Source organism: Myxocyprinus asiaticus, chromosome 40, assembly GCF_019703515.2.
Source record: "Myxocyprinus asiaticus isolate MX2 ecotype Aquarium Trade chromosome 40, UBuf_Myxa_2, whole genome shotgun sequence".
Taxonomy (NCBI): domain Eukaryota; kingdom Metazoa; phylum Chordata; class Actinopteri; order Cypriniformes; family Catostomidae; genus Myxocyprinus; species Myxocyprinus asiaticus.
Window position 1 is genome coordinate 38,989,708 of NC_059383.1, and position 22,693 is coordinate 39,012,400.

At 39.9% G+C, this 22,693-nt stretch overlaps 1 protein-coding gene across 3 annotated transcripts in view; it reads left to right on the top strand.

The window, feature by feature from the left end:
- Window positions 1-10,391: 10,391 nt before the first annotated feature.
- The window catches only part of LOC127430811 (WD repeat-containing protein 7-like), a 167,513-nt gene continuing 155,211 nt past the window's right edge, over window positions 10,392-22,693 (top strand). For all 3 annotated transcript variants that reach the window (XM_051680899.1, XM_051680900.1, XM_051680901.1), the window contains exons 1-4: window positions 10,392-10,522; window positions 20,087-20,258; window positions 20,341-20,447; window positions 20,961-21,039. In XM_051680899.1, the coding sequence (XP_051536859.1) occupies window positions 20,100-20,258; window positions 20,341-20,447; window positions 20,961-21,039 (345 nt within the window). In that variant the 5' untranslated portion in view covers window positions 10,392-10,522; window positions 20,087-20,099. The remainder of the gene's footprint in view (window positions 10,523-20,086; window positions 20,259-20,340; window positions 20,448-20,960; window positions 21,040-22,693) is intronic.

The following is a 22,693-nucleotide window of genomic DNA, read 5'->3' on the forward strand; positions in this document are numbered from 1 at the left end:
TGGGAGATGGTCCGGTCCGCCTCTGATGGCGACATCGAGCTTTACGCTGATAGCGTAATGTGTTTCATCAGAACGTGCGTAGAGGAAGTGATTCCGACCAGAACTGTACGAATCTATCCGAATCAGAAGCCGTGGATCAATAGCGATGTTCGCGCGGCACTTAATGTGCGGACCTCCGCTTTTAATTCCGGGAACGCGGAGGAGCATAAACAAGCCAGTTATGCCCTCCGAAAAACTATCAAAACAGCAAAATGCCAGTATAGGAGCAAGATTGAAGGACAGTTTAACACCACCAACTCTAGCAGCATGTGGCAGGGAATTAACATCATCACGGACTTTAAAGGGAATAAAAACTCCGCCATGAACACCGCTGCCTCTCTACCAGATTAGCTAAATACTTTTTATGCTCGTTTCGAGGGAAATAACACCGCCCTCGCGGAGAGAGCTCTTGCGGCTGAAGCTACAGAGGTTAGTTCACTCTCCGTCTCTGTAGCGGATGTAACCCGATCCTTCCGACGGGTGAATATCCGCAAAGCCGCGGGCCCAGACGGCATTCCGGGCCGCGTCATCAGAGCGTGCACGAACCAGCTGGCTGGTGTTTTTACGGACATTTTCAACCTTTCCCTCTCTTTGTCTGTAGTCCCCACATGCTTTAAAACATCCACCATTGTGCCTGTTCCAAAACAATCAAAAATAACTTGTTTAAATGACTGGCTTCCTGTTGCTCTGACCCCCATCATCAGCAAATGTTTTGAGACACTAATCAGAGATTACATCTGCTCTGTCTTGCCACTCAATCTTGACCCGCTGCAGTTTGCTTACCGCAACAACCGCTCCACTGATGATGCCATTGCATCTACAATACACACTGCTCTCTCCCACCTGGAAAAAAAGAACACTTATGTGAGAAAGTTGTTTGTAGACTACAGCTCAGCATTCAACACCATAGTGCCCTCCAAGCTAGATGAGAAACTCCGGGCTCTGGGCTTAAACAGCTCGCTGTGCAGCTGGATCCTGGACTTCCTGTCAAGCAGACGCCAGGTGGTTAGAATAGGCAGCAACATCTCCTCATCACTGATCCTCAACACTGGAGCACCACAGGTCTGTGTTCTCAGCCCACTACTGTATTCCTTGTACACACATGACGGTGTGGCAACACATAGCTCCAATGCCATCATTAAGTTTGCTGATGACACGACGGTGGTAGGTCTGATCACTGACAATGATGAAACAGCCTACAGAGAGGAGGTGCACACTCTGACACACTGGTGTCAGGAGCACAACCTCTCCCTCAACGTCAGTAAGACAAAGGAGCTTGTGGTGGACTTCAGAAGAAAAGACAGAGAACACAGTCCAATCACCATCAATGGAGCACCAGTGGAGAGAGTCAGCAGCTTCAAGTTCCTGGGTGTCCACATCACTGAGGAACTCACATAGTCCGTCCACACTGAAGTCGTTGTGAAGAAGGCTCATCAGCGCCTCTTCTTCCTGAGACGGCTGAGGAAGTTCGGAATGAACCGCCACATCCTCACACGGTTCTACACCTGCACTGTGGAGAGCATCCTGACTGGCTGTATCTCCGCCTGGTATGGCAATAGCACCGCCCACAACCGCAAAGCACTGCAAAGGGTGGTGCGAACTGCCAAACACATCATCGGAGGTGAGCTTCCTTCCCTCCAGGAAATATATACAAGGCGGTGTGTGAAAAAAGCTCGGAGGATCATCAGAGACTCCAGCCACCCGAGCCATGGTCTGTTCTCACTGCTACCATCAGGTAGGCGGTATCGCAGCATCAGGACCCGCACCAGCCGACTCCATGATAGCTTCTTCCCCCAAGCAATCAGACTTCTGAACTCTTGATCTCTCATGATCAATATACATCAGCACTGCACTTTATTACCCTTACCCTTATATCTCACACTGGACTGTCATAAATTATATTATTATTATTATATTATGTCTCTCTTAACAACTGACTATCAACCGACAGCCTGAATGTCAATACAGTACAATACTGTACATTCTATATATATATATACTTTTTTTTATATATATATATATTTTAATTTTTAATTTTTATTGAATAATGTGTATCTATATAGTAAAAAACAAAAAAACAAAAAACAAAAACAAAAACAGCGTATTGTATACTGTACAGTGTATGTTATTATTTGTATATTGTTGAGTGTAATTATGTGTATAACAGATGTTTAAAATGTGTTGTGTTAATTTGATGTTATTGTAAATTGGTATATGTCTCATCACTGTCACGACTGCTATGTTGATTGGAACTGCACCCAAGAATTTCACACACCATTGCACTTGTGTATATGGTTGTGTGACAATAAAGTGATTTGATTTGATTTGATTGATTTGATTTGTATTTCTCTATATATTTATCTACTGATCTTACTGATGACAAGCCACCTTGGAATAATGGCCCCACTGCAGGATGGAGGGGCAGACTGACCATGGCACAAAGAGCAGACCCACTGGTATTCCCTCCAGGGCTGACACTCCCTGAAGCGCCCTCCGCACTTCTTACTCAACCCCCCAAAACACAGCAGCCACCACCCGATGCTGAGGAATAACTGTGTCGGGAGGATCAGAGTCCTCAGAAGTCTCAAAAAGGCAAGAGAATGCGTAAGGCTTGACATTAAGGTTTTTAATTCCATTCCACTGGTGTGAGGCAGTGAGAAAAGAACTGACAGGTTGGGTCCAGGACAATTAACATGGGTGCAGAGTAAAACCGGGACCTAAGATTGTCAAAAGAACTTTGTGCCCTGTCAGACTGTACAAATTTAGTCCTGGTGGAGGTTAGACCCATGAGAGGAGCGGTAACCTGACTCTAATAGTGTATAAAATGCCATTAGAAATGGGCAAACCCCAGAAATTTCTGCAGGGCCTTACAGGAATCAAGATGTACCCCAAGAATGGAATCGATTGTGCATGGAATGCTCACATCTCTGCCTTTACAAAGAGCTTGTTCTCCAGCAGCCTCTGCAACACTTGCCTGGCATGCTCCATGTGCACCTGGAGAGACTGGGAAAAAAATCTAAATATCATCCAGGCACACAAAGACAAATTTGTTAATTATGTCATAGAGCACATCATTGACGAGTGCCTGGAAGATGGCCAGGGTGTTCGTAAGCCTGAAAGGCATGACCAAGTACTTGAAGTGCCCCGTAAGAGTGTTGAACGCTGTCTTACACTCATCCCCCTCCCTAATCCTCACAAGATGGTACATGTTGTGGAGATTCAACTTCATGAAAACTGTTGCTCCCTGCAGCAACTCGAAGGCTGAAGACATCAGAGGTAATGGGTACCTGCTCTTAATGGTGATGTCATTCAGCCTCCAATAGTTGATACAGGGGCGCAGAGAACCATCCACAAAGAAGAACCCCATACCGGCCAGGGAAGAGGAAGTGCGGATGAGTACACTGATGTACTTCTCCATAGCCTCCCGCTATGGAGCAGAAAGAGAGAAGAGTTGCCTGTGTGACGGAGAAGTGCCTGGGAGGAGATCAAGAGCGCAGTCATACAGGCAGTGCGGAGGAAGAGATGCACCCTGAGACTTAGTGAAGACCACCCTCAAGTCACGATAGACTACTGGGACCCTGGACAAATCGACTGCCTCCTCCTGAAAAATACAGACAGAGGGAGAAATAGGAGACAGCGCTGACCCCAGACAGTGGGAAGAAAAAAAATACCCCATTCAGAGACATTATATTTTATGATAGCTGATACCATTATATACTTTATATCAACACATATGATGTTTACACATATGATTTGGTGTGGTAGTGGCGTAGTGGGCTAAAGCACAAAACGAGTTAGCTGAAGGTTGCTGGTTCGATCCCCACAGCCACCACCATTGTGTCCTTGAACAAGGCACTTAACTCCAGGTTGCCCCATGGGGATTGTCCCTTTCAAAAATGTCTGCCAAATGCATAAATGTAAATTCAGTTTCAAATCAACATGACTCACTCCTGGATGTTTTTCAGAACCCAGTTTACACCAGCAGATCCAGAGAACATTTCAGGAGTTCTGATCAATGTCCCAAAACATCTGAGCAACCTGAAGTTCACTGTGATACAGAAGATGCAGGAAAATGTCATGGTTACTTGTGTAACCTCCATTCCCTGATGGAGGGAATGAGACGTTGTGTCGGTGTAGTGACAATAGGGGTCAATCTTGGAAGTCCGAGACACCTCTGGTCTTTGATAAAAGGCCAATGAAAATTGGCGAGTGGTATTTGCATGTCACTCCCCCGGACATACGGGTATAAAAGGAGCTGGTATGCAACCACTCATTCAGGTTTTATGCTGAGGAGCCAATATAAGGTCCGGCCATTTCAGTGGGTAGTTCAGCGTTGTGGCAGGAGGGACACAACGTCTCGTTCCCTCCATCAGGGAACAGAGGTTACATAAGTAACCGTGACGTTCCCTATCTGTCACTCACTCGACGTTGTGTCGATGTAGTGACACTAGGGGTCCCTATCTGAAACGCCACAACTGGCTGAACTGTGTTACGTGAACTGGCGGTGTGTGGTGGGCAGACTACTGTGTGCCTCATAGCCAGCACACCAGGTCGACACATAACCTCCCCCAACATAGTTATGAGTGTCGAACGGCCCTTTGGGGACAAGTCGACTACCCAAAAGATAGAGACAGGCTTAACCCAGTCATGGCCTCTTTTCCCCTTCTCTTTTTCCACTCCCTAAAAAAGAAGGGGGATTATCCGACTGGACCACCAGGTCTAGTCAGGGGGTGTCCCTCCCAAGGGGAAGACACAGCGGAGACCAAACCTCACTCAAAGAGAGGTGGGGATATTTAAGTGGAAGGATACATCACATGGTCTTTCCAACCATGTGGAAAGTCTTCAAGGTAGATCCTGCCAAATGGGGGAGGAGTTACTACAAACATGGAGACTGGGGCAGAGGGGCTCTGCCCAAGGAAGACGCAGTTTGCCAACAGGGAAACAAATTAGTGGAAGATATATATTGCATGGGGTTAGCCTTACAGGGAACCACCACATGCAGAGCACCTACCCCAGAACAGGGCTCTTAGTTAGCGCATGTACTGGGCCGGAAGCGAATCTCTCCGAAAACTCGACTGCCACAGGGCTTGGAGGAAGTCAACCAGGGAACAAACTTGTGAACACTACTGGGAATTAATGGCACAAGTCTTCAGCTCAAAAGGAGGTGGAAGGCGCTATGTGCAAGCGATACACCCAGCCGGTATCCCAGGCTTATCTGCTTGTGTTGCATGCCACTACCTGGGACGAAACCGGTTCCACTCGGAGGTTGTAGAACCTTGCAAAGGTGTTGCCCAGCCCGCTGCTCTTGCTGAACTGTTAGGTACGGCAGCCGCTTGGCCATGCGGCCCAGGCAAGCCTCTACACCCCTAATAGAATGGGCTCGTAGCCCTACCAGGGGCGGCATGTCCTGGGCGCACATAGTGTCCATAGTTCATGGCATCAACTGAGCCAGTGGGCGATGCCTCTGCTGTGGAGACAGCACTTCCTTTCCTCGGTGTGCACCAAAGCCAGACAAAGCAGATGCTCAGAGGTTCTAAAGCTCTGCGTGTGATCCAAATAGATGCGTAAAGCTGTACACGCAGACACAGCGAGCGACAGGTGCTGGGTCTGCCTGCCTCACTGGGGCAGCGCTGTGCAGGTTCACCACCTGGTTGCCTAAAAGGGGTGGTGGGAACCTGTGGGCACATAGCCCAGTCGGCGGTCTCAGGATCACGTGAGAGTAACCCGGACCGAACTCCAGGCATGTTTCGCTGACAGAGAATGCTTGCAGGTCACCTACCCTCTTGATGGAAGTGAGCGCAGTCAGGAGGGCAGTCTTCAAGGAGAGTGCCTTAAGCTCGGCTGACTGCAAAGGCTCAAAGGGGGCTCTCTGTAGACCCTGAAGAACTACAGAGAGGTCCCATGAGGGAACGAGGAGCGGTCTGGAGGGGTTCAGCCTCCTGGCGCCTCTTAGGAACCTGATGATCAGGTCATGCTTCCCTAAGGACTTACCGTCGACTGCGTCGTGGTGTGCTGCTATGGGGGCAACGTACACCTTCAAGGTGGAAGTGGACAGCCTCCCTTCCAACCTCTCCTGCAGGAAGGAAAGCACTGATCCAACTGCGCATCTCTGGGGGTCTTCGCATCAGGAAGAACACCACTTAGCGAACAGACGCCACTTAATGGCATACAGGCACCTCGAAGAGGGGGCCCTACCCTGAGTGATTGTGTCTACCACCGCAGGTGCCAGACATGGAGATTCCAGAGGTACGAAAGCAAGCCACGACCGCAACATTGCCATGGTCATGTTCTCGCAGTGAGAACATGAACCATCCACAAACGCTGCCTCTGTGTGGGTCACGCCCAGACACGAAAGACAGCGATCATGACCATCCGAAGTTGAGAGATAACGACCGCAACCAGGAATAACACACAATCGGAAAGGCATCTTTAAAAAGACGCGTCTTTAAAAAGACGTTCCGTGTGTGCAGCTCTTTTAGAGAAATATATACACTTTTGGAGGAGGAAAAGCTCTTTCAGAAAATATACTCTCTTGTTTTTCTGCCGAAGCGCCCAGGGGCGTTCTCTGCAGTGCACCAGTGCAGAGGAGGGAGAAGCCGCTGAAATGCGCCGTCAGATCCAGCAGAGGTGAATGAACAGTAATATTCAGCTCAATGAGCATGACCGTTCGGCTCCGAAGAGAAAATCTGAATGAGTGGTTGCATACCAGCTCCTTTTATACCCGTATGTCCGGGGGAGTGTGCATGCAAATACCACTCACCAATTTTCATTGGCCTTTTATCAAAGACCAGAGGTGTCTCGGGCTCCCAAGAGTGACCCCTAGTGTCGCTACATCGACACAATGTCGAGTGAGTGACAGATAGGGAATGTTGAATACAGTGAGTTGAGAATACAACAATGAATTCATAATGATCATTTGTCTTATTTGATGTGTGTTTGAGTGTGTATCTGTCCTCTCTCTTCAGCTCCAGTGACTTTGGACCCCAACACTGCTCACTGTAATCTCATCGTGTCTGATGATCTGATCAGTGTGAGATTCAGTGAAGAGAAACAGCTGCTTCCTGATAATACAGAGAGATTTGATGTGTCCAAGTGTGTTCTGGGTTCAGAAGGTTTTAATTCAGGGATTCACTGGTGGGATATTCAGGTCAGAGACAGTACAGGCTGTTTTTTGGGTGTGATGACAGAATCTGCAAACAGGAAGGATGGCATATACTCCAGGAGTGGATTCTGGTTTGTGGGGTATGTCTCTGGTCAATATCATGCATATATTACACCACTGCAACCTCTTGTCCTCCCAGTACTGGGTGTGATGACAGAATCTGCTTAGAGGAAGAAGAACATTTTTTCCAGGAGTGGATTCTGGAGTGTGGGGCAATATGGTGTATACACCTTTTCTTCTCCGAGTGAAAGAGAAACTCTAGAGAATCAGCTGGACTGTGACAGAGGAAAACTGTCATTCTCTGATGCTCTCACTAACACACACATACACACTTTCACACACACGTTTACTGAGAGAGTATTTCCATGGTTCAGAGTTTTCTGTACAATATCTCTTATGTTGACCTTACCAGAAAACTCCTCTGTAAAAAAGACATGAAAATGTAATTAGAGATTGAATTTTTTTTTTTTTTTTACAAAAGTTATGTTTCTGTAGAACATTCACACGTGTAGATATGGCAGAAGTATGAAGAGTTTATGGGTAGTATGCCATTCCAAACTCACCCACGCTTTCAGACTCTCTCACACACTCTCACGCCACCAAAGTCTCACGTCAAATAACAAGACAACATAATTCAACATAAAATAATAAAGTATAGCAACAAAACTGCTCACGTGAGTTTTCGTAGTGTTTTCATAACAAATACTATTGTTTATTTTTCAGTAAATCAGTCTAGCTACACTAATGAGGAGCCTCCTATGCTTTTATGCAGTTATCTTTAGATTAGTTCTCACTGTAGTAGTTCTCATTATATTTGCTTAGACACTTGAAATTCTCTTTCCATTATCGACCACACAGGATGATACAGCACTATTTTTATTAATGTTCTTGGTAACCACAGAAAGTTTTGATTAAATCTAGCTGACCATGCCAGTGTGACTTCGATTTGTCTGTATGAGAGGCCACACACTGTTTCTAGAATTAGGACTTTTCAGAATCTGCTTGTGTGAATATACAGTATATGATGCTTATTATATTAGTGATGACGTATACACATATGATGTCTTGTGAGTTTATTCTTCATCGCTCTTTTATGCACCTCTCTCTCTCATGACCTGCATACGAGACAGCTATCTCAACTATTTTGATATTTGTGCATTTATTTACTAAATTCATACTTGGATAATGAATTTTAAACTTTATACTTTTGTATATATATATATATTTTAGATTTTTGGTATAATTTGTTATTCCTTTTTTATAAAATGTATTGTTTATTAGTCATTTATTGTTGTCTGCTGATCATTTGTGTTTTACATTTTTGATAAGTGTACTTTTGTACATGATTCAGACTGGTCATCACACATATTTAACTTTTACTCAAAAGATGTTAATCACTGTGGGATTCTGTCATATTTTATTTTTAAATGTTGTGAATTTCTAAGTTAAATTTGAATTTGGGTGTTTCACAAAAACAAATTTACAACATAGAAAACAGAATCTTTGTGGTCAACTTACATTACTTATATTTGTATTTTTTTATGTTGCTCACAGTTTTACACTTTTCACACAGATTTCTAATCATCTAGCTGTAATATCTAATGTCCTCACTGGTTAAATGTTCTTTTTCTCCTGTAACTGCAATGAAACACTGACATGTTTCAAAGCTGAACACTTCCTGATAATACAGAGATATTTGATGATTCGTGTGTTTGGGATCAGAAGGTCTTCATTCAGGGATTCTTTGTTGGGATGTTCATGTTGGGGACAGTATAGCCTTGTAGAATGAGTCAAGTCGTCATTTTTATTTGTATAGAGCTTTTCACAACACACATTGTTTCAAAGCAGCTTTACAGGAAATCATGCATTAACAAAAACAAAACAAAAAAATTAAACTGTAAAATCTATAAAGTCTTAGTCATCATGGTGTAGTTTGATTAAATATGATTGTAAAATGTGTATACAAATTAAATAATTAAATAATAATTGTATTTTGAACCCCAGTGAGCAAGCTGAAGGTGACTGTGGCAAGAACACAAAACTCCATAAGATGAAAGAATGAAATATTCTCCAGGAGTGGATTCTGTTATGTGATGTATAATAATGGTAAATATAAGATTCGTGTTATACAGTCATCAGTATAACTCCTCTGAAGATTTTGCCAGCAAACTATTGTGAAAAAAAAAAAAAAAAAGATTAAAATATAATTTTAAAATAAAATCTTGTTTACAAATTTATGAGTTTCTGTAGAACATTAGTTTTTTTTTTAACCCTCTCCTTTTTTATGTTTCTTTTGAAGTGTGTAGTGTTATATACATATTATTAACTTTATTCATTTAACTTATTATTAAATGCTATTTTAAAATGCAGATCAATAATAATAACAATAATAATAATAAATTATTATTGTTATTATTATTAGTAGTAGTAGTAGTAGTAATGCTTAGGGATGAATTATTATGTAGACAACTGAAAATGAGATTTTCTAACACCAGAGCTGCCTGAAACTGGTTTACATGATGTGATGGCACCTCTTGATGGCCCTTTACAATACTGTAAAGATGAGAATCCAATAATTTATCTTCTCAACGCATGATTAATCATAGGCTACATGTACAAAATGGTCATTCTGATATGCACATTATTCTAAATATATTTCAATGATTCAGACCAAACCTGTTTTCACTGATATTTAGTTTTTACTTTTTGCTTTAATTGAGAGGCAATGATTAATCATGGTGTGGTTCTGTCACTGATTTCATTGTATTTATTTTTTCTTGTTCTTCATCTTATTATTGAAATTGCATAGTTTTTATACACTTCAAATAAGATATTGCAATTATATATAGTCCCAAATACTGTATAATTAATATATATTTATATATATATATATATATATATATATATATATATATATATATATATATATATATATAGTGTGTGTGTGTGTGTGTGTGTGTGTGTGTGTGTGTGTAATATATTGTATAATTATATAATAAAACAAACTTTCATTATAATTATACAATTTGAAAATGTACTGTACTATCACGAAAACCAGCTGTCACAGTGAGAATGTATTATTTCTCGAGAGGCACAATAATTTCTCTTCTACATTCACACGTCATGACAGACCTTCTTACAGTGTACAGACTGTCCGCTGGGGGCAGCAGAGACCACGGTGATGACGCCACTCATATGACGCAATGACGTAGCAATGAGCACGCCTCCGTCAGCTGATCAACGAGCCGCTGCGGAATTAACGCTATATTTTCATAAAAAAACACCGACAGAACGATCATGAGACGATAAATATCCGCTCCGGTGAGTAAAACACACAACGACATTTAATCTGACGCGACCGGACACTTATATAGATGTGCTGTCATATAATAATAATGATAAACACAGAGATGAACGGGCCGGAGGTCAATATACACACACACTAACATCACTATTTCATACTGGCATACATTATACACTTATTATATAGTCACGTACACCATACAAACACAAACTATACACACTCTTTACTATATATACACATAAAAACATTGAGACACACACTATGTGCACTATAACCACTATAAGTACACACATGATACAAAACAGTAACAAATGACATGCATATATACACCCTATATACTCCATGGTATTACCATCTGATACCAGCACTTTACCATGATGTCACTACAGTATTTTGCAGTATTTATACAGCGTTGGATTAAAACAGGAGTGTCAAACTCAGTTTCAGCCTGGGCCACATCAGGGTGTATTTGGGCCCGTTGAAAATGTGGCACCAGCACCTGCTTTAGTTGCACCCATGCAAATAATATTACATGTTATGTGCATTGAAATGCACATTTGACAGTACAGCATTGTTTTTGAGGTTGGGATGTTGATGCAAATTATGATATGAACAACAGTAACATCTGTGGGGGAAAATGAACACCTAATTTTTATATGGCTAAATTGAAATATTCGGACAGTGTGAATAAGTTGGGTCTTCTTTACAGATTCCTTTCATCAGGCTCTTACTAATTAAACTAAAATCATGTCTTGGAATATCTGAAGGCAAACAAAACAACTTGCATTTTCCAACAATCAGAGAGCATTATACAGTTGGAAAACTGATGGCATGGTCCATAATTATGAAAATGCACCATAGTCCTCCCATAGTATCCATAGTTTTAACAGTGATACTTGTAATAGTTCATGGTAACCGTAGGGAAAACCATGCATGGCTCCTCACTACCATGGTTAGTAACTATGGTTTCTATATAAAGAACTATGGCATTTTTGTAATGGAAAAATCAGCAGTCTAAATGCATTTAGAAACTTTTTCTGATACAAGTATCATGGTTAATACAGTACAGTTAGTGATACTACTAGGGCTGAAACGATTAGTTGACATTATCGACAATGTCAACAAGAATTTTCATTGTCGAATAGTCATTTGATCTCCTTTAACGTAACATGAGATCACATTAAACTCTAATGATGACACGTGAGAGCAGCACTGCAGTTCATGACTGACTGAGGAGAAGAAGAATTACACAGATCACAGATGCACTCTAAACTTTCCGAACAGCTTTAGGTGATGTAGATCACAACGTATGAGGGAATTATAATGCAAAAATACAAAATAAGTAAGCTTAATTTGGAGCTCTTTAAAGGAAACACCCCGGAGTTACATCTTTAATGCATTATGGCTTTATTAAAGTTCAAATAATACAGAAGCAGATCATGTAAATAGCTACAAACTCTGAAACGGTCATTTCTCTGTGCGGTCAGCGCCTCTTCTATGAGTTGTGTGAATGTCCCGATCTAAGGGGGAGAGATTGAAACTGCACCGGCTGATGCACGCTCTGTCACGGGACGCTCATCCCTCGAGCGCACACGCTTAATGCAGCTAGATTATAACGTGATGACTCGTGACTTATTGAATCATAATATATGTGTCACTGTGCATTTCTTACCGTGAAGAAAATTGTCAATATGCAGCTTTATTAATAAGAGAGCGTTTGTTTGTGAGTTAAAGATGGATTGAAGTGAACAGAGAAGTGAGAAAGGGTAGTCTTCACCCCATTATACACCGCAACAAAATACGTTTTTGATTTGTTTTTGTTTTGGCTTGTTTTCCAATATAAATATCTAAAACTCCTTTAAAAGAACGTGCATTTACTTTAGCAGCTATACTGCAGAAGAAAAAACTTATCAGAGAAAGTTGAATATAATAATAAAAATACAAATATTTTAAAATATCTAAAAATCCTTTAAAAAAGATGCATTCACATTCTATATATCTTATATGTTGCTTCTCAAGTAAATGTATCTTATTTTAAGTATTTTTAGACCATTTTAAATAGAAAACAAGACAAAAACACTTGATAACAATAGGATTGTTTGCAGTGAATTTCTTTACTGAATTAAACGTAATAAAATGTATTTTCCCCTTTAATTCAGTGAATGTCATTTAGAGGTATTTTTAAAAGATGATTTTATTGTTAGTAAGCACGTTTAATACAACCTTTTAAGTCGGGGCACAAGCCGAATAATCGGTCAAGAGCTAATGATTAATCGTTGCAATAATCGCTGAATAGTTGAATAATCGTTCTAATAATCGTTAGATTATCAAAATAATAATAGGTTGTTGCAGCCCTATTGATAATTGACCAGTGTAGCGCTGTTTCCTTCGGCTTTTGAAGTGAGCAAAATGTGCTCCAATACATACTGATGATAGGGGAAGGCTCATTTATATTCACGAGGAAAGCACTAACTGATTGTTCAGTGAAATGTTGTGATCCCTGCCATCCTATGTTGAGCTCACAGGCCACTTGATCTGAAGCAAGTGTGACACTTGTTGTTATGCGGTGACGTCACTGTGAGTAAGCACGTGTATTTGTGTGTGTGTGTGTGTGTGTGTGGTGGGGTCTTTTTCGCAGTGTAGAAAGTGCACAGCTGACTGGGGCTGCAAAGCGTTATGTTGCGTCAAGAATATTAAATGAACCATGTGAAATCCCAACATGGTGCTCAGAATTCAGCAGTGGCGCTGCACCGCTGCAAAATGCATATAGGGGAAACACTGGGGTCTAGTATCACCTTAAAGTGTTTTATTTTGCATCAATGACCAGCAGCTGTATGCAATCCAGATTTTTACACGGCTTATATTGAAATTAAATATTGTTTTGAGTTTATTTTATTATGTGAGAAGAAAGAGAGCATGGAATGAAACTAGCACATCTATGCTGGAGATTGGTTACAATTTCTTGTAGAAATATGGTTACAAATATGAAACAGTTTAACACTTACATTGTAACACTTTTACACTTACAGCTGCCTCAATTGAACTAAGCATAAAAACTGTCAGTTATAGCAGTTTATGTATGCTTACTTGCTTTGTCAGTTTTTTATGTAATTCCTTTTTAATGTGTGTTTTTGCAGCGGTTGAGCATTGTAACCAATCAACTAAGTCTATTGTACGCTTCTGCGTATAATTAAAAGAAGAACATGCTGCTAAGAGGGCAAATGTGAAGTTGACTTCATTTACTTATAAGTTATAATTACTTCACTTACTAACAGCTAAGTAATTCAGAATCAGTTCTTGACTTGATTTGGATGTGAGCCTACATTAAATAAATAAATAAACAAACAAACAAACAAAAAAAAACCTGGCATGCAGTTGAACCAAAATATGTATTTTAATGTAAATTGTGTTAGACCCAGTCGAAATTTATCATCATTACAATATCATGGGAAATAATGGAAAAATGTGGATTTTCGTCAGAATCATGCAGCCCTAGTTACCAAATAAGACATGCACAAAATGGTTGAAATTAAACCCATTAAACAGTATTGATTTAAAAATTCAAAACATAAATTGTGCATTACTATCCATCCATAAGGCTGTCAGTAGATTTTGAAATTGACCAGCAGGAGTTATTGACACTTCTCATTGTTGACGATTGTCTCACAATGGGAAAAATATTGGCCGACATCGGTTTATCACTTGATAATGACTACATTTACATGGACACCAGAAAGCGGCTTATTCCGAGAAAGTGGCATTCCCATTTACATGCACTGCATAAGCGGCATACTATGTACTCCTGTATACATCGTCTCGGTCTGTAAGTGGCTTTCTCCACAGCAACGTAATTTCCCCACGACTTTGCTATTTTATTCTCCGTTGCTTCGCTTTATGTCCAGATATCCCAGAGTTGTTGCTGTGTTTGTTTCCTTAACTTTCCATTGCGATTTGCAGCAGAAATTAACCTGCATTCTCCAGGAGAAACCCAGGTTTGTTAAACCGTTTCTCTTAATCCCTTAAACAGCGTAAGGAAATCGGCATTCTCCTTTCTGCAAAAACCCTGGGATAAACTGTTTTCTTCAGTGCATGTAAACGTTGTCATTATGCAGGTAAATTGTTCTTAACCTCTTTTGTTTGTATTCATTTTAAGTTTCGGAAATATCTCTAAATTTGTGAAAATCAGAAGCCATTTGAATTAAATTGATCTGAATTCATTAGCTGTGGAAAAGTGCTGGTCAGTGAATCTGTCCTCTCGTGCTGTGACTGTGTGTGTGGATGAACAATCATTGATTACTTTGAAAGGGTTTGTTTGATACGTCTGCTGTTGCGTTGGGAGTCGAGTATCAGACAGAAAGAGCGAGACAGTTGCATTGGGAATATACAGTTTTATCATCTCTAAATCTGCAAAGGAATCGTCTCAGGATGAAGTTAGTTCATTTGGTGAAGGTTAAACGAGTGTTTCGCAGACTGAGGTTTTCTCTGAAGAGTCGTAAACATGTAAGGTGAAGTGTGGGTATTTCGGGATGAACATCTGGATCTACTTCCTTTATGTGTGTGTGTGGGTTTCTCAAAACTACAGACTGAATTGGATTGAATTTTGAATCCAATTTAATGTAATTTCAGAATATTTTCTGGGTTTGTTGAATGGTGGTTCAATTCTGACACTCTTTGGAAAATCCAATCCAATTGTTTCTAGTCATTATTATGTTGCTTGGCTGAAAAGTGAACATTGATTACAGTTGTTATGAATCATAATACAGGAATTGTTGTTGTTATTTATGGCCATCTTAACAAATCAGTATCTTCTTTTATAATAGCCAAATGTTGAAGCAGAAACTAGCTTTCAGTGGCCGATGTTAAAGGGTGGTTTTGTTGGATTGAATTGGCTCAGCGCTTACAGAGTCGTTCAATAGTACTTGCAGTCAAAATCTATGATGTCTGTTTATCTATACATTACATAACAGACTGCTCTTTAATTAATAAGGGCTTTGATTCAATGCTGGTGTGATTTCATTTAATGGTGTAATTATTTTCTGTACTTGTAGCTATGGGTGTAAATCATCAGGGTTTGGTAGTATAACCTTACACAAGTAGAATTTATAGCATTGTTTCTGTGTTGTTTTAGCAGAAGGATATTGATTTTTGAGGTCAGTTTGAGGTTAACCTGTGACATGCACATCTGATGTTTGTCAATGGTGGTCGGAATCGGGGGTGAACGATTAACCAAAATAAAATCGAAATCGTGATATGACCCAGTGCGACTTTCAAACCATGAGGGCTGCGATTTAATTAACTAAATAAATAAATAGTCTGAACGTGCTTCCCACTCTGCTTCGCCTATGTAGTGTGTAGTTCTTAAATGCGACGGGATCATTGTATTACACGTGTGGTTTCAGAGCGGTTCTGTGCTCCATACACACAAACCAACACACTGTCATGACAAAATCGTCAGGATTCGTATGACGTTTCTAAATTTGGCTAATTCTTCCTACGACTTTCACTACAGCCAATGACGTCGCTGGACATCGTTTCCATCTAATACGTGACAGTTACTTGCTTCTGTCACACACAACAGCTTCCTATCATGTTTACACACTCTACTGATTGGTTAAGTTTAGATAAGGGGTTTGGGTAAGGGCATAATATTAATAAGTATGTCCTAAATGCCTCGTGCGAGGAACTCCACATTAGACATCCGGGAATTTGCACGTGATGAAGTCTTCCAGGCATCGTGCGAACCCATACAAAATAGCCAACTCGTAAATTATGTACGAATTTATCTGGTGCCCTGAGTGACAGATGTGCTCTGAGTTCAGTTTGGTGTGCTGTCGTGATATGAGCGCATTATTTAAAGCACCTCAGATTTACTTTAATTGCACATTTGTGTAATATCACATACCTCTATGTTTGGCCGCTACACTTTACTATACACATTTAAAATAATCCCATGACAGCGAGTTTTTGTTGGCAGCAAGGCAGATGAGAGCGTTTCACTACATTAAAAGGCTGTTGTCATCTCAACTTCAAACAACAGAAACTTTTGTCCTTTCAGTTTTCAAAATAAAAGCTTCCGCCGAATAAAGGCTTGAGGGTTTAAGAAATTATTAAAGAAATAAATTACTATTAAAAAAAAAAAAAAAAAAAATAGGAGTAATGATAATTATTATTATACAGTAAATATATTTCTATAATAATTTCTTAACTTTATTATTATTGCAATAATATAATATTCAAGTTGACAGGGTTTCAAAAAACAATGATGAAAAGTGAACTGACCCTTTTATACATGGGACAAAATGTTTTTTTTTTTTTACAAAGCAGACAGATGCAATGTGATTGTGATTTCCCCCCCCCCAATTGTGAAAACCCTTTCTAGAACAGTATTTCTGGTCGGCAGTAAAGCATGGGCAAAACATGGTTTAATTTTGGTTAAAAGGAATCACACATGTTAATTCAAATCGCAATCAAAATCAAATTTTCAAAATAATCTCAATTAGATTTGTTTTCCCCAAATCGTTCAGCCCTAACCCACTGAAACTCTAATGATCTGCGTTTCGCTCTAGTTGGGAAAATGCTCTTATTTCATGTTTCACATATTGGCCAGTTATTATGTTGAAAGTAAATATGAGTATTTTCCATATTGGATTTTTGTGTTAGCAGTCTGATCAGATAATGAGTCAAGAAGGATTCTTTTGGTTCAGTCATTATTATTATTATTATTAAATTTGCATACTGTGAACAGTGAAGGCTACATGCTGTAAAAATAGCTATGAATAGTCATAAGTTAATTGATACAGTTTTCATTAATATCTGCATTTCATTTGAATTTCAGAGCTTCAGTTTTTGTACTTTCTCATTTTTGTGTTTCTGGAATTTCGGACACTGTGTGTTTTGGTGTTTGGGAAATTGACATTTCCTGTTGTGACATGCTATTTTAAATAGCATTTTGCTAACTCTTTTATTAGTATGCACCTTTTATGAGCTCATATAAGTGAGAGGCTATGTGGAATGTATGTAGTCTATTTTAAAATCACTTAAAAATAACTTTATTTTTAATTTTTATCAGACCGCAGGACCAATTAAAGGAGTGTTCCGGCTGGGAGTTTAGCTCAATTAACAGTGTTTGTGGCATAATGTTGATTAACACAATTTATTTCGACTTGTCCCTCCTTTATTTTTTATTAAAAAAGAATGAAAAGTTACAGTGAGGCATTTACAATGGAAGTGAATGTGGCTTTTTTAGTCTTGTATAGCCACAAGATGTTATTATGCATCTTAACAACATGATTTTAGTGTAAACAAATAGTTAGTTCCAAGTAAGTTATTTCCAATATTACAACTACAGTTGAAGTGAGAAGTTTACATACACTTAGGTTGAAGTCATTAAAACAAATTTTTTAACCACTCCACAGATTTAATATTAGCAAACTATAGTTTTGGCAAGTCGTTTAGGACATCTACTTTTTGCATGACACGAGTAATTTTTCCAACAATTATTTACAGGCAGATTGTTTCACTTTTAATTGAATATATCACAATTGCAGTGGGTCAGAAGTTTACATACACTAAGTTAACTGTGCCTTTAAGCAGCTTGGAAAATTCCAGAAAATGATGTCAAGCCTTTAGACAATTAGCTTCTGATAGGAGGTGTACTGAATTGGAGGTGTACCTGTGGATGTATTTTAAGGCCTACCTTCAAACTCAGTGCCTCTTTGCTTGACATCACGGGAAAATCAAAAGAATCAGCCAAGACCTCAGAAAAAAACTGTGGACCTCCACAAGTCTGGTTCATCCTTGGGAGCAATTTCCAAACGCCTGAAGGTACCACGTTCATCTGTACAAACAATAGTACGCAAGTATAAACACCATGGGACCACGCAGCCATCATACCGCTCAGGAAGGAGACGCATTATGTCTCCTAGAGATGAACGTAGTTTGGTACGAAAAGTGCAAATCATTCCCAGAAAAACAGCAAAGGACCTTGTGAAGATGCTGGAAGAAACAGGTAGACAAGTATCTATATCCACAGTAAAACGAGTCCTATATCGACATAACCTGAAAGGCTGCTTAGCAAGAAAGAAGCCACTGCTCCAAAACTGCCATAAAAATGCCAGACTACAGTTTGCAAGTGCACATAGGGACAAAGATCTTACTTTTTGGAGAAATGTCCTCTGGTCTGATGAAACAAAAATTGAACTGTTTGGCCATAATGACCATCATTATTTTTAGAGGAAAAAGGGTGAGGCTTGCAAACCGAAGAACACCATCCCAACCGTGAAGCTTGGGGGTGGCAGCATCATGTTGTGGGGGTGCTTTGCTGCAGGAGGGACTGGTGCACTTCACAAAATAGATGGCATCAAGAGGAAGGAAAATTATGTGGATATATTGAAGCAACATCTCAAGACATCATCCAGGAAGTTAAAGCTCGGTGGCAAATGGGTCTTCGAAAAGGACAATGACCCCAAGTATACCTCCAAAGTTGTGGCAAAATGGCTTAAGGACAACAAAGTCAAGGTATTGGAGTGGCCATCACAAAGCCCTGACCTCAATCCGATAGTGTTTCAAAGTGTGTGCGAGCAAGGAGGCCTACAAACCTGACTCAGTTACACCAGTTCTGTCTGGAGGAATGGGACAAAATTCCAGCAACTTATTGTGAGAAGCTTGTGGAAGGATACCCAAAATGTTTGACCCAAGTTAAACAATTTAAAGGCAATGCTACCAAATACTAACAAAGTGTATGTAAACTTCTGACCCACTGGGAATGTGATGAAAGTAATAAAAGCTGAAGTAAATCATTCTCTCTACTATTATTCTGACATTTCACATTCTTAAAATAAAGTAGTGATCCTTACTTACCTAAGACAGGGAATGTTTTCTACAATTAAATGTCAGGAATTGTGAAAAACTGAGTTTAAATTTATTTGGCTAAGGTGTTATCATCTGACTTCAACTGTATGTGAGTTTCATAACAAAGAAACCCTGTAATCCTGGTATTGAATATAATGTAACTCTACACAGATAAGGTTAGCGAGTTTCTTTTATCACACTAAAATCATGTGAAGATGTATAATATTTACATCTTGTGTCTATACTTTTGACACAATGTGTGTTTTAATGTTTACAGATTGGCCCCATTCACTTCTATTATAACTGCCTGACTGTAATCGCGCTTTTTAATAAACAAGGGGCAAGTTAAAATTTGTGTTTTGTGATGATCAGCATTATGCCACAAATACTGTTAATTGAACTCAACTTGTATAGAACCCAGAATATTCCTTTAAAATAAACTAGTAAAGACAAAATGTAATTAAAAATGTTGAAAAAAATCTGGAACCAATTGCAGCATCTAAAATATACCCAAATGATATTAACCTAAAATCATGTTGACAAAACAAGCCAATAAACACATGATCTGTCTCTTTTTCTCTCAGAGTCTACAAAGCTTGATTGTCATGATTGGCAGCATTTACAATATTGCCCAAGCTTAAACAGCATAAAATATTGAAATAGTCAATACAGAAAAAAGTGTCTCTAATAATACATATATCTAATATCTAATAATATCTCTCTCTCTTCAGTATCACAGAAAACATGACAGGAAACAGTCTGGTATTACCCATCGTTCTGTGGGGCCGTAATGCTCCCACTCACTGTATCTCCAGTCTGCTGGTGATGGACGATCTGTCCACCATCATCACCGGCTGCCATGACGGACAGATCTGCATCTGGGACATGACCTCAGAACTGGAGGTGAGAGGTCACACTCAGGTCTTCAGTTGTGAGAACACTCAGGATTGTTTAATGAGAGTTTGTGTTTGCCTTTGTTGTTCAGATTAATCCTCGCGCTCTGCTGTTCGGTCACATGGCCTCCGTCACCTGTCTGTCCAAGGCCAGCGCAGGAAGTGACAAGCAATACCTCGTCAGCGCCTCTGAGAGCGGGTGAGAGAAACCTTGGATTTCAGGGGAAAAATAAATTATGCAAATGATTCCATTTAAAGGAATAGCTATCCCAAAAATCACTTAATCACCCTCATGTTGTTCAAAACATGTTGGACTTTCTTCTGTGGAACACAAAATAATGAATTAATGAATGTCCCTTTTCGATTAATTAAATGCAATGGCATTACATGCTATCTTAGTTTAACGCTTAATAAAGCACCAAATATTGTCATAAAGTAGTCCATACAACTTGTGCGTCATATTCCAAGTGTTCTGAAGCCTTATGATCAGACTGTAATTGAAGTCCTTATTCACTATCAAATCAAATCATTAATACCATCCATAAACAGTGCATGAGGGTAAATAATAAGAAATAAGTACTTAAATGGAACTGTGAAAATGCTCTGCTTTTGTTACATAATGTGTTAAATGTTAATATTTTATAAGGTGCAAGCACAGTTTCATCCAGGGGTCATTTTCTGTGTGCATTAATGGAGTGTGTGTGTTTTACAGAGAAATGTGTTTATGGGATGTCAATGATGGACGCTGTATTGAGTTCACAAAGCTGGCCTGTGCACACACCGGTATACAGGTAACACACCCACATTCACGTTTATTTATATAGTTAAAGACATAACATAGCATTCTGTTGTTTTTAGAAAAGCTAGTTATAAATGTATAGTTTATGATATTACAGTATAATTTATTATTTGTGCCTCTTGCTTTAGCAAGGTATCAGATTTTCCAAAACGTGTGCTTTGACTTTTATAAGCCATTGGGCGTACGATGTTCCATGGTGGGCGAAAAAGCAGGCATAATAATATCCCAAAGGCTGAACATTGACAGGAAATCTTTGGGATCATATCTCAAGGTTAGAATGCCATAGAGACATGGGGATCGGCTCTTTTGACTCGGGCTAGCCATGCCCTAGCAACCATCCAAAGCACCCTAGCAACCAACCCCATATACTTGCATTTAAAATGGCTCAGTTGGATATTTTTAGATCAGAATGCCATAGAGAGTTAGGGGTGGGCTCTTTTGACTCAGGATATCAAGCAGCCTTTAAATATTTCAAGACAACTGTTTAGCCGTGCCCTAGCAACCATAAAGAGCACCCTAGCAACCGAAGCCCATAGACTTTCATTGAAAATGGCTGAGAGGATATCTTCAGATGAGAATGTCACAGAGACATTAGGGTTGGCTTGTGTTACTCGAGATATCAAGCAACCATTAAGAATCACCCTGGCAACTGTCTAGCCACACCCTAGCAACCATCCAGAGCACCCTAGCAGCCATATAGCAACCCATATTGTTGCACCAGAACATTGTGGATACATGGGTGTGGGCTCTATTGGCTCGTGCTAGCAAATAGATTTTAGGCATCACCCTGGCAACTGCCTAGCTACCATTCAGAGCATCCTAGCATAGGTATAGCAACACCCATATCTCTGCACAAGAGCCTCATAGAAACATGGGGTTGGGCTCTTTTGAGTTGGGGCAGTCCCCTTAGTTGGACATTGTAGTGACGAGTTTTGCCACAGCAAGCACCACTTCTATCTTTTTTATATAATTTATTATTACTTATTATTATAATAGTTATTAATGAAATATTCATAGGCTAATGCTAATATACTGCCTGTTCAAAAAAGATTGCATACTCATATTTCGTTGGACGGCCTTTAGCTTTGATTACAGCACGCATTCGTCATGGCGTTGTTTCAACAACCTTATGCAATGTCACAACATTTATTTCCGTCCGTAATTGAATTAATTTTTGGATGAGATCTTGTATTGACGACGAGAGAGTCCAACCACTCCGTAAAGTCTTCTCCAGCACATCCCAAAGACTTTCAGTGGGTTAAGGTCAGGACTCTGTGGTGGCTAATTAATGTGTGAAAATGATTCCTCATGCTACCTGAACCACTCTTTCACAGTTTGAGTCTGATGAATCTCGGCATTGTCATCCTGGAATGTGCCTGGAATACGTCAGGGAAGAAAAAAATCCATTGATGGGATAACCTTGTCATTCAGTACATTCAGATACTCGGCTGACTTCATTTTATTGCCGCATAACGTTGCTGAGCCTAGACCTGACCAACTGAAGCAACCCCAGATCATAACACTGCCACCAGAGGCTTGTACAGTGGGCACTGTGCATGATGGGTGTATCACTTCACGTGCTTCCCTTCTTACCCTGACGCGCCCATCGCTTTGAAATAGGGTAAATCTGGACTCATCAGATCACA